We start from the raw sequence: 13,511 nt of genomic DNA on the forward strand, positions 1-13,511 counted from the left end.
CATACAATTATACCAGGGACATACTATTCATTCACATCAGTCCCTGCCCTTACAGGTGTATCTGACCTGTGTTACTGAGTGCCCTGGGTCTACCTTTGGTGCCTATTAGACTTCATAGCTATATGTAGCAGGGGCGGACTGACCATTTGGAAACTCGGGCACCACCCGAGGGCCCGGGGTCAGTAGAGGGCCCCATGAGATGCCCCTGGTACCTTTTTCATAGGCTTTTTTGAGTTTGGGCAAGGACACAGGGGCCCCATGATCCCCTATTGCCCGGGGGCCCCATGAGTTGTCAGTCCGCCCCTGATATGTAGACAACTTGCACAGATGCTGTAAAGCACATGTGTCAAACACAAGGCTCGGGGGCTGAGTCTGGCCCACCAGGGCATTTCATGTGGCCCTCACACCTCCCCTGCAGCTATAGCAGCCCCCTCAACTCCACAGTACCTTGTCTCAGCAGTCAGCAGCAGAGAGGAGGGCAGAACTCCTCCGCCAGATCTTGTGCTTCTCCATGCAGCCGCGGAGATGCTTGTCTATAACCCCCCATCTCAGTGGAGAGGAGGACAGAACTTCTCCTACAGATCCTGTGCTTCTCTGTGCACAGTACCCCCCATCTCTGCCTCCACTGGTCTCAGCATTCAGCAGACTCCTGACAGCTGACTCCAGCCCTCCTCCAGACTCTGCACTTTCTGCTTCCCAGGTACAACCCCAGCTTCTTTCCAGCAGCAGCAAGGTAAGGTGTGTGCACTGAAAAGTAAGGGAGGGTGGGGGCTTTTGATATCTGATGTAACGGGGGGGGGGGGGGGGGTTCTCTGGATATCTAGTCTTACATATACAACTGGCCCTTTGAGGGCAACCATAATGCTGATGTGGCCCATAATGAATTGAGTTTGCACCCCAGCTGTAGAGGTTATTAGACATGCAGTCTGATAGACATTGTACTATTGTTGCAAATTTTCTTGGGTCAAACAAAATTTCTTTGGCTTTTCATTCAACTCCACAGACCAGTTTAATATCAATACTATTGGCAATTACACAAGATATAAATAAAGTCCATTATACAGATCCTCCAGTTCCAGAACCACAGTTTTCTGTGCTTTGCAGCCATGCCTGCTCGCAATCAGTCACTGGTGCTCTTACTGGTAACAGTTTGTGATCCTCCCCCTCTGTTATCACCACCGACTCAGATGGAGGGGGGCACAGTTGGGTAAATGGGTACACAGCGGGGAAGAAGCGAGCCACAACAGGTGGAAGGCCATAAACAAGTGCCAGCTGCTCTTTGTGACCCCGGAGTGAGTTGTCACCGGATGTAGATGGCCAGAGAGAGATGCTTTTATGTAGACCCCGTTCCTCCAGAGATCCTGTATACAGAAAAGATTAAAAAATAAATAAATAAATTGGAGATAAGAGGCAAACACAAAAGAAAAGCACTTGTTAAAACCAGTGTCAGAATGGTGAGTTAAGCAGGTTTAATAAAACAGATTGACTCTAATAGTTTGATTTCGGTAAGGAATTGGAAAAATCCATCTGCTGATAGTACAGAGCTCTAGGAGTCACTCTGCACGTGCTCAGTTTAGTGTGTATTGCTAGAGAGTTTATTTTCTTTGGGAGGGTGCATGTGGTCAGCACAGGGCCAATCAGAACTGTCTGGATAGAGGGTCAGGGTCAGGCAGCCTCATAGGACAGTCAGATGAGAATGAAAACTCCTCCTACAAGATTAACCTCCTTGGCAGTATTCCCGAGTGTAGCTCGGGGTAAAGTTTCTGTACCAAAAGCGGTGACCCCGAGCTACACTCGGGCTTACCATGCGGCGCTGAATAGGGAGTCCCTGCAGGGCTTACCTTGTCCTTCGCTCCAGCGATGTGTCCCCTGCAGCGTCCCCGGCCATCTCCTCCGGCCGATGCCAGCATCCAGCTTCTGTGTTCCGGTCCCTGTGACGTCAGGACGTACGGGCGCCGCCGCCGGCGGGAAATTTGAAAATTTTAAAAAATGGCATTTTTTTCAAAACTAATTTTACATAGTAAAACATTGCTGTTTCAAACCATTTCACATATATTTTGTCCAGAGTGCTTTGTCCGGCGCCCTGTCTGCATTTTGACTGTTCTTTCTGCCTGGAAACAGAAAAGTCCATGGCATCCAAAAAGCGTGCCTTTAGGTCAAAAGCAGTTTTAGACCGGCTAGAGAACAGCGATAGTAAATCAGAACCACTTGCAGAATTGAGTGATAATGATTCGTGGGGGAAATTCCTCATCAGACACTGAAAACAACTTCGCTCAGCGATGTGCTTTTCAGTGTTTTTGGTTTGATTATATTATTGAATTAAATGTATTATTATTATATTATTATTTTTTATGATTATTTATTAAATTATAATTTATGATTTTGTGTTTCAAATTTTATAATACCCGGGATGTTTACTAGACTCTTGTTCGGACAGATTTCAGTGAGTTATTCCTAAATATTACAGCCTACAGTAGAAATCTACATATTTCCATGCAAAATAATGGTACCGCTTTCAGCACCAAAAATCTGAAATAATCAGACCGCCAGGGAGGTTAACCAGTGCTCAGCCGGACACTGATAGAAGACACTAACAATGATTTAACTCCCACTTTTTCCTATCTGTACCCCCAGGGTCTATTGTGGCTAAAAACCAGCAACCCAAAGAAGGAAAATGTGCAAAGCTACAAGCCAGTCATATGATGTACGTATATATGGCGTATGGCTCGTAGTATTGAACCTTGAGTTATCACCCCAACTTTTGGCCATCGCCAGTGATCGGGGAATCAGATTCACCCATTCTCTCACAAAAAAGCCCTGCGTATACTTACAAAAATACATTATTATTATAGAGGATTTATATAGCGCCAGTTTGCTCAGCACTTTACTATATAAGGGAGACAGTACAATTACATTACATTTCAGTACAGAAGGAATAGGAGGGCCCGGCTTGTGGAGCTTACAATCTAAAGGAAGGGGGAGGCGATACAAAAGGTGATAGCCAGGGGCGGACTGACAACTCATGGAGCCCCTGGGCAATAGGGGATTATGGGGCCCCTGTGTCCTTGCCCAAACTCAAAAAAGCCTATGAAAAAGGTACCAGGGGCATCTCATGGGGCCCCCTACTGACCCTGGGCCCTCGGGCAGTGCCCGAGTTTCCAAATGGTCAGTCCGCCCCTGGTGATAGCTGCGGGGATGATCTGGTGGAGGTGATTCAAGTACAGTTCGTAGGTGGAGGTGGGGTAGGCTTCCCTAAAGAGGTGAGTTTTCAAAGATCGCCTAAAGGCAGACGGTGGGGGCTGACCGGACATGCTGTGGTAGGGAGTTCCATGATGTTACATTTTCATTAAGGTAGAAACACAAGCTGTATAGGACATACTGTATATTTCCTGTGGTGGGGTTATCTCTCACCTTGCACCGTATTATCCAGAATAAATGAGAAAAATCCACCTAGAAAAATGGGGGTGGTGAGAAGAGAGAGCAGGAGCATGTCCACTGCAGGCCAGCCTGGATGGAAACACAGTGATAGGCGGATGAACAGAATACTCACAATTCCTGACTAGTAGAGCAAGAATAGTCATTCACAATATATGTAATTATAACAAACCCTGGAGCCCATTCTGTGTCCATTAAAGCCCAAATAAACTTCTAATTTTAATTCAGCCAAATACATCCCAAATGCATAAAAACACATGGGGGGGGGCAGGGGCGGACTGACAACTCATGGGGCCCCCGAGCAATAAGGGATCATGGGGCCCCTGTGTCCTTGCCCAAACTCAAAAAAGCCTATGAAAAAGGTACCGGGGGCATCTCATGGGGCCCCCTACTGACCCCGGGCCCTCGGGCAGTGCCCGAGTTTCCCAATGGTCAGTCCGCCCCTGGGGGGGGATTTACTAAAACTGGAGCACACAGAATCTGGTGCGGCTGTACATGGGAGCCAATCAGCTTCTGACTTCAGCTTGTTGAATTAAGTGTTTGCATAGAAACCAATCAGCTTTCAGGTTTTTTTGCCGAGTTACACCAGATTTTGCACTCTTCAGTTACAGTAAATAACCCCCATCTTGTTCCTAAGTCACACAATGTGTTTCCTTTATAAAGCACCCATACGGGAGTAGCAAACACTGAGCCCTGCTCTAGAGATGGACCCATGATCTCTGTGGGGAAGCAGTGGTCTCTCTGGTCTGAAACACCCCCTGATGAGTCTGAGCTATAACTCTGCAATCAGCAAAACTCGTGCTCTGCGCTGATTGGAAAGCTCTTGCTCCGAATCGCTGTGGGTGTGTTGGACAACTGCTTCCGAGAACTGATTAGTGTGTTCTGGTGGGGGGGGGGAGAGATCACCGCACTAACATTGTTTAGTTAGTACGGCGATCTCTCAGTTTTTTTTTTTGATCAGTCTGCTGGGTTGAACAAAAAAAAAAAACTGAAGGTGTGATCAGGGGCGGACTGACAACTCATGGGGCCCCCAGGCAATAGGGGATCATGGGGCCCCTGTGTCCTTGCCAAAACTCAAAAAAGCCTATGAAAAAGGTACAAGGGGCATCTCATGGGGCCCCCTACTGACCCCAGGCTCTCGGGCAGTGCCCGAGTTTCCAAATGGTCAGTCCACCCCTGGGTGTGATCAAAGTTGATCCAGGGAATATCCGATTGCCTCTTGGGGGATCAGGAAGGAATTTTTCCCCTGCAGGAGCAAATTGGATCATGCTTTGCTGTTTTTTTTTGCCTTTCTCTGGATCAACTGTGGGCAGGCCTGGACTGGGACAGAAAATAGGCCCGGGCATTTTTTTCCCCGGGGGGGGGGGGCTTGTGCAAGGGCGATCGCGAGGCAGTTGCTCATGGAATAAGCACGGAGTCGGTCCTCCGCACTGTAATGTAAAGGATCACTGTGATATAAAGGGGACTGCACTGCACAGGGGCACTGTATTGATTACAGTGCCCCTTTACAGCTCAGTTCAATTTATATCATAGTGCCCCTTTACATTACAGTGCCCCTAGAGATCTAATCACAGTGCCCCCTATATATTCAAAGAGACAGCCCAATCCAGCAAACAGACATCCCCATATAGCAAAGAGACATCCCAACCAGCAAACAGACATCCCCATATAGCAAAGAGACATCCCAACCAGCAAAGAGACACCCCGTTCAGCAAAGAGACAGCTCGTCCAGCAAAGAGACAGCCCCATCCAGCAAAGAGACAGCCCGTCCAGCAAAGAGACAGCTCACCCAGCAAGGAGACAGCCCATTCAGCAAAGAGACAGCTCACCCAGCAAAGAGACAGCCCAATCCATCGCTGAGCTGTAACAGTGTGCCGGCGGGTGAAGGAGAGAGGCCGCCATTGTCCCTTCAGTGCGGCTGTGTGCAGCAGCCCGTCGGGGAGGTGTCTGTGTGTACTCTGTGGTGCTTCCTGCTCTTCACTGGAACTGTCACTGCCGCTCCTCCTGTCAGCCCTGCTTTGGGCATAGCCGCACAGCGGGAGGTGAGCAGTGGCCGCGGTCTGTGTTAGCCCTGTCCAGGCCGCAGGCACCGCTTACCTCCTGCTGTGCAGCCCGGTCATCAACAGGCTGCTCTTCAAAGGCCCGGCAGCCCCAGGACCTGACTGTGGGTATAGGATTATAATTGTTATTTTTTTAATAGTTGCACCAGATGGACTTTTGGTCTTTTTGCAGCCAGACTAACTATGTAACAATTGTGTGTATGTATGTCAGGTAGGTCCTTTAGATTTGTACCAGGCATTATAAAAGCAACAATTTACTACATGCTCTGGTTGCAGGTTCCAACTAAAATTTGAACCAGATTTGTGTCCTGTTCAGATTGGTGGTATAAAACTAGAGGAGAAAGAATGCAAACTATGGACAATTCCTAGCTGTGGCTTGTGCTTGCAATCTCAATCTGTGCATGGTGGGTTATGTAGTAGCACAGTAGCCATGTATTGTGTATAAAGTCTGCTCATTGAGACTGGACACACTGTGACTAGTATTTCCGCTACTGCAGAGTTTTTCTCACCTGTGTCCAGTTTGGTTGGCATTGCTTCCACCCAGCGAGGCACCAGCAGAGCCATGAACATTGTAAAGCCAACAATGAAGATGTTTCTTCCTGAGTCAATATCAGCATACTGAAAGAAGGAGACACCTCCACCCACCGCCATGGAAAATGTCAGACACAGTGTGCCTCCTAAATGAAGAAGGAAGATAGGGCACTTCAGAAGCAGAATTGGTTGCTATAGTCAAAAAAGGCTACAAAAGCTGCAACTATCTGGACATCATAATAAGGACCCCAAACAAGGTAAACGAGTGCAAGCTTAAGGGCTAAACTTCACATGTGGATGCAGCAGCACTCTGTGCTATGGTAGGCTGGCCAGATGTTCCCAATTTCCAGAGACAGTCCCAGATTTTAAAGTACAAAGCCCCTGAGCAGCAGTAAATCTTTAGGCTCCTCCTAGGAATCATCCTAGATCGTCCTAAGAAGAGACAGCAACTGAGCATGTGCAGAGCAGGTTGAGACAGTGTATTGCTGGATTTTAAACAGTATAGGCACTTAGTTGTAATGTTTTACATAACTAGATCTGCAAAAGGGGCCAGTCTGAATAACTATATAACTTAACTTACACATAGCTATAACTTACACTATATTGCTAAAAGTATTGCTCAGCCTGCCTTCACACGCACATGAACTTTAATGGCCTCCCAGTCTTAGTCCATAGGGTTCAATATTGAGTTGGCCCCGCCCTTTACAGCTATAACAGCTTCAACTCTTCTGGGAAGGCCGTCCACAAGGTTTAGGAGGGTGTCTATGGGAAGGTTGGACCATTCTTCCAGAAGCACATTTGTCAGGTCAGGCACTGATGTCGGGGGAGGAGGCCTGGCTCGCAGTCTCTGCTCTAATTCATCCCAAAGGTGTTCTATGGGGTTGAGGTCAGGACTCTGTGCAGGCCAGTCAAGTTCCTCCACCCCAAACTGGCTCCTCCATGTCTTTATGGACCTTGCTTTGTGCACTGGTGAGCAGTCATGTTGGAACAGGAAGGGGCCATCCCCAAACTATTCCCACAAAGATGGGAGCATGAAATTGTCCAAAATGTCTTGGTATGCTGACGCCTTAAGAGTTCCCTTCACTGGAACTAGGGGGCCAAGCCCAACCCCTGAAAAACAACCCCACACCATAATCCCCCCTCCACCAAACTTTACACTTGGCACAATGCAGTCAGGCAAGTACCGTTCTGGCCACCGCCAAACCCAGACATGTCCATCAGATTGCCAGACAGAGAAGCATGAGTGGTCACTCCGGAGAACACGTCTCCACTGCTCTAGAGCCCAGTGACGCTGTGCTTTACACCACTGCATCCGACGCTTTGCATTGCACTTGGTGATGTAAGGCTTGGATGCAGCTGCTCGGCCATCAAAACCCATTCCATGAAGCTCTCTACACACTGTTGTTGGGTTAATCTGAAGGCCACACCAAGTTAGGAGGTCTTTAGCTATTGACTCTGCAGACAGTTGGTGACTTCTGCGCACTGTGCGCTTCAGCATGCGCTGACCCCGCCCTGTCATGTGACGTGGCCTACCACTTGGTGGCTGAGTTGCTGTTGTTCCCAGTTGCTTCCACTTTGTTATAATCCCACTAACAGTTGAGCGTGGAATATTTAGTAGCCAGGAAATGTCACGGATGGACTTATTGCACAGGTGGCCACCTATCACGGGACCACGCTTGGAGTCACTGAGCTCCTGAGAGCGACCCATTCTTTCACCAATGTTTGTAGAAGCAGTCTGCATGCCTAGGGGCTTGATTGTATACACCTGTGTCCATGGAGGGGATTGGAACCCCTGAATCACATGATTTGGAGGGCCGGCCCAATACTTTTGGCAATATAGTGCATATTTAGTAGGTTGTTAGATAGTAATCATCTGCACAAAAGGCACAGGAAAGAGGAAACCTACCGTGGACAGCAAAAGGGATTGTCATCAGCACCTGAGATAGTCGGGGAGAGCAGCCCAAGAGAAGGAACAGGATTGCACTCAACTGGCCTGAGTGACGGGAACCCACCTGAAATCATAAACATCCATCAGCACCACGTTCCTGGTATGTGCCCTGTGAACTTTGGATTACAGAAGGTGAAAAGACAAAGCTCAGCCATCATATACTGTATTCCAGGAACACCAGTGACATTTATACATTTGATAAGACATGAAATGCTTAGCAATGACATTCAGTCTTCCCCTCCTCCACCCCCCTTACCTGTCATGCAGCATTTTGCTCGATTCACATACTTACGTGCCCAGCGGTGGGTGTCCTGTTGTGATCCTCTGTGCTTCTGCCATAGTCCCATGCCTCCATCTTTGGTTGCCAGATGCCTGTTCTGGGATCTGGCAGCTCAGCCCCCTGATGACACGCTGGCAGGCCCGTCCACCTCCGGTGGCATGAATGGAACCTAAAGCATGCTGGGTACGTGACGTGAATATCCCAGGAGACATCAGAGCGCAGAAGATGTCATTCTTGCCCAGGCAAGAATGGTGGCCAGGGGGTGGGGCTAACTTAAAAGTTTTGTAGTGGTAGTAAAGGCTCAAGGTTTTTTTACCTTCATGCATTCTATGTATGAAGGTAAAAAACCTTCTGTGTGCAGCGCCCCCCCCCCAGCCCTCTCAATACTTACCTGAGCCTCATCGCGATAAAGCGATGTGAATGACAGCCTCAGCTGTCCCGGGTCTCTGCCTCCTCATGGGCTGCGGGAGCCATTGGCTCCCACTGCTGTCAATCACAGTCAGTCAGCCAATGAGGAGAGAGGGTGTGGCCAAGCCACGGCTCTGTGTGTGAATGGACACACAGAGCAGAGGTTGCCCCCATAGCAAGCTTCTTGCTGTGGGGGCACCTGACAGACAGGAGGAGCCAGGAGAGCCTGCGGGGACCCAAGAAGAGGAGGATCCAGGCTGCTCTGTGCTAAACCTCTGCACACAGTAGGTAAGTATAGACATGTTTGTTATCTGACAAACAAAAATAAACAAAAATCTTTAGAATCACTTTAGGTTAGCCACTTCCCGTCTGGCTCATGTACATAAACGGCCGGAAGGGAGCAGTGCAGGAGCACCGATCGCTTTACGGGACCTCTATGTGAGGTCCCAATCATGTGATCACTGATTGGCCAATCAGTGATCACATGCAGAGTAGTAAGCAAGATGTAACTTCCTACATCATTGCTTACTACTTGTGAAATCTGTGAATGATCACAGAGGTCACATGGTACAGGGCTATTCACAACAGCCTTGTACCATGTGACAAGCTGTGACCAATCACAGCTCGCACAGTATTTCTCAATGGCAGCAGTGTGTGAGGAGACCTGAAAGTGGCACATGGCAGAGTGTGGCGATGGAGACAGCAGCAATGGGAGGCCGTACAGGGACCCATGAGAGACTCTGGACCTGGCAGCAGCATGAGGAGGCGGTACAGGGGCCCACGGCAGATTATGGGCCTGGCAGCAGCAATGGGAGGCCCGTAATCTGCCAGCACCCTATGACAAAAAATGGAACACACCAGCAGTGTGTGAGGAGACCTGAAAGTGGCACATGGCAGAGTGTGGCGATGGAGACAGCAGCAATGGGAGGCTGTACAGGGACCCATGAGACACTGTGGACCTGGCAGCAGCATGAGGAGGCGGTACAGGGGCCCATGGCAGATTAGGGGCCTGGCAGCAGCAATGGGAGGCCCGTAATCTGCCAGCACCCTATGACAAAAAATGGAACACACCAGCAGTGTGAGGAGACCTGAAAGTGGCACATGGCAGAGTGTGGCGATGGAGACAGCAGCAATGGGAGGCCGTACAGGGACCCATGAGACACTGTGGACCTGGCAGCAGCATGAGGAGGCGTTACAGGGGCCCATGGCAGATTACGGGCCTGGCAGCAGCAATAGGAGGCCCGTAATCTGCCAGCACTCTATGACAAAATGGAACACACCAGCAGTGTGAGGAGACCTGAAAGTGGCACATGGCATGACACACTGTGGACCTGGTAGCAGCATGAGGAGGCTGTACAGGGGCCCATGGCAGATTAGGGGCCTGGCAGCAGCATTGGGAGGCCCGTAATCTGCCAGCACCCTATGACAAAAAATGGAACACACCAGCAGTGTGTGAGGAGACCTGAAAGTGGCACATGGCAGAGTGTGGCGATGGAGACAGCAGCAATGGGAGGCCGTACAGGGACCCATGAGACACTGTGGACCTGGCAGCAGCATGAGGAGGCGGTACAGGGGCCCACGGCAGATTACGGGCCTGGCAGCAGCAATGGGAGGCCCGTAATCTGCCAGCACCCTATGACAAAAAATGGAACACACCAGCAGTGTGTAAGGAGACCTGAAAGTGGCACATGGCAGAGTGTGGCGATGGAGACAGCAGCAATGGGAGGCTGTACAGGGACCCATGAGAGACTCTGGACCTGGCAGCAGCATGAGGAGGCGGTACAGGGGCCCACGGCAGATTACGGGCCTGGCAGCAGCAATGGGAGGCCCGTAATCTGCCAGCAACCTATGACAAAAAATGGAACACACCAGCAGTGTGTGAGGAGACCTGAAAGTGGCACATGGCAGAGTGTGGCGATGGAGACAGCAGCAATGGGAGGCCGTACAGGGACCCATGAGACACTGTGGACCTGGCAGCAGCATGAGGAGGCGGTACAGGGGCCCATGGCAGATTACGGGCCTGGCAGCAGCAATGGGAGGCCCGTAATCTGCCAGCACCCTATGACAAAAAATGGAACACACCAGCAGTGTGAGGAGACCTGAAAGTGGCACATGGCAGAGTGTGGCGATGGAGACAGCAGCAATGGGAGGCCGTACAGGGACCCATGAGACACTGTGGACCTGGCAGCAGCATGAGGAGGCGGTACAGGGGCCCATGGCAGATTAGGGGCCTGGCAGCAGCAATGGGAGGCCCGTAATCTGCCAGCACTCTATGACAAAATGGAACACAGCAGCAGTGTGAGGAGACCTGAAAGTGGCACATGGCATGACACACTGTGGACCTGGCAGCAGCATGAGGAGGCGGTACAGGGGCCCATGGCAGATTAGGGGCCTGGCAGCAGCTATGGGAGGCCCGTAATCTGCCAGCACCCTATGACAAAAAATGGAACACACCAGCAGTGTGTGAGGAGACCTGAAAGTGGCACATGGCAGAGTGTGGCGATGGAGACAGCAGCAATGGGAGGCCGTACAGGGACCCATGAGACACTGTGGACCTGGCAGCAGCATGAGGAGGCGGTACAGGGGCCCATGGCAGATTAGGGGCCTGGCAGCAGCAATGGGAGGCCCGTAATCTGCCAGCACTCTATGACAAAATGGAACACACCAGCAGTGTGAGGAGACCTGAAAGTGGCACATGGCATGACACACTGTGGACCTGGCAGCAGCATGAGGAGGCGGTACAGGGGCCCATGGCAGATTAGGGGCCTGGCAGCAGCTATGGGAGGCCCGTAATCTGCCAGCACCCTATGACAAAAAATGGAACACACCAGCAGTGTGTGAGGAGACCTGAAAGTGGCACATGGCAGAGTGTGGCGATGGAGACAGCAGCAATGGGAGGCCGTACAGGGACCCATGAGACACTGTGGACCTGGCAGCAGAATGAGGAGGCGGTACAGGGGCCCATGGCAGATTAGGGGCCTGGCAGCAGCTATGGGAGGCCCGTAATCTGCCAGCACCCTATGACAAAAAATGGAACACACCAGCAGTGTGTGAGGAGACCTGAAAGTGGCACATGGCAGAGTGTGGCGATGGAGACAGCAGCAATGGGAGGCCGTACAGGGACCCATGAGACACTGTGGACCTGGCAGCAGCATGAGGAGGCGGTACAGGGGCCCATGGCAGATTAGGGGCCTGGCAGCAGCAATGGGAGGCCCGTAATCTGCCAGCACTCTATGACAAAATGGAACACACCAGCAGTGTGAGGAGACCTGAAAGTGGCACATGGCATGACACACTGTGGACCTGGCAGCAGCATGAGGAGGCGGTACAGGGGCCCATGGCAGATTAGGGGCCTGGCAGCAGCTATGGGAGGCCCGTAATCTGCCAGCACCCTATGACAAAAAATGGAACACACCAGCAGTGTGTGAGGAGACCTGAAAATGGCACATGGCAGAGTGTGGCGATGGAGACAGCAGCAATGGGAGGCCGTACAGGGACCCATGAGACACTGTGGACCTGGCAGCAGCATGAGGAGGCGGTACAGGGGCCCATGGCAGATTAGGGGCCTAGCAGCAGCAATGGGAGGCCCGTAATCTGCCAGCACTCTATGACAAAATGGAACACACCAGCAGTGTGAGGAGACCTGAAAGTGGCACATGGCATGACACACTGTGGACCTGGTAGCAGCATGAGGAGGCGGTACAGGGGCCCATGGCAGATTGGGGGCCTGGCAGCAGCTATGGGAGGCCCGTAATCTGCCAGCACCCTATGACAAAAAATGGAACACACCAGCAGTGTGTGAGGAGACCTGAAAGTGGCACATGGCAGAGTGTGGCGATGGAGACAGCAGCAATGGGAGGCCGTACAGGGACCCATGAGACACTGTGGACCTGGCAGCAGCATGAGGAGGCGGTACAGGGGCCCATGGCAGATTAGGGGCCTGGCAGCAGCAATGGGAGGCCCGTAATCTGCCAGCACTCTATGACAAAATGGAACACACCAGCAGTGTGAGGAGACCTGAAAGTGACACATGGCATGACACACTGTGGACCTGGCAGCAGCATGAGGAGGCGGTACAGGGGCCCATGGCAGATTAGGGGCCTGGCAGCAGCTATGGGAGGCCCGTAATCTGCCAGCACCCTATGACAAAAAATGGAACACACCAGCAGTGTGTGAGGAGACCTGAAAGTGGCACATGGCAGAGTGTGGCGATGGAGACAGCAGCAATGGGAGGCCGTACAGGGACCCATGAGACACTGTGGACCTGGCAGCAGCATGAGGAGGCGGTACAGGGGCCCATGGCAGATTAGGGGCCTGGCAGCAGCAATGGGAGGCCCGTAATCTGCCAGCACCCTATGACAAAAAATGGAACACACCAGCAGTGTGAGGAGACCTGAAAGTGGCACATGGCAGAGTGTGGCGATGGAGACAGCAGCAATGGGAGGCCGTACAGGGACCCATGAGACACTGTGGACCTGGCAGCAGCATGAGGAGGCGGTACAGGGGCCCATGGCAGATTACGGGCCTGGCACCAGCAATAGGAGGCCGTAATCTGCCAGCACCCTATGACAAAAAATGGAACACACCAGCAGTGTGAGGAGACCTGAAAGTGGCACATGGCAGAGTGTGGCGATGGAGGCAGCAGCAATTGGAGGCCGTACAGGGACCCATGAGACACTGTGGACCTGGCAGCAGCATGAGGAGGCGGCACAGGGGCCCATGGCAGATTAGGGGCCTGGCAGCAGCAATGGGAGGCCCGTAATCTGCCAGCACTCTATGACAAAATGGAACACACCAGCAGTGTGAGGAGACCTGAAAGTGGCACATGGCATGACACACTGTGGACCTG

General features: G+C 51.5%; 1 protein-coding gene across 1 annotated transcript in view; it reads right to left on the bottom strand.

Moving 5' to 3' along the window:
- Window positions 1-980: 980 nt before the first annotated feature.
- Window positions 981-13,511, bottom strand: part of SLC23A3 (solute carrier family 23 member 3) — an 87,233-nt gene continuing 74,702 nt past the window's right edge. Inside the window, exons 9-12 of the mRNA XM_089683561.1 lie at window positions 7,933-8,038; window positions 6,005-6,172; window positions 3,412-3,507; window positions 981-1,361 (exon numbers count right to left, since the gene is read on the bottom strand). Coding sequence (XP_089539687.1) covers window positions 1,057-1,361; window positions 3,412-3,507; window positions 6,005-6,172; window positions 7,933-8,038 — 675 coding nt within the window. The 3' untranslated portion in view covers window positions 981-1,056. The remainder of the gene's footprint in view (window positions 1,362-3,411; window positions 3,508-6,004; window positions 6,173-7,932; window positions 8,039-13,511) is intronic.

Source organism: Staurois parvus, unplaced genomic scaffold (genome assembly GCF_062004578.1).
Source record: "Staurois parvus isolate SC_StPar_1 unplaced genomic scaffold, SC_StPar_1.0 ptg000315l, whole genome shotgun sequence".
In the NCBI taxonomy this organism is placed as follows: domain Eukaryota; kingdom Metazoa; phylum Chordata; class Amphibia; order Anura; family Ranidae; genus Staurois; species Staurois parvus.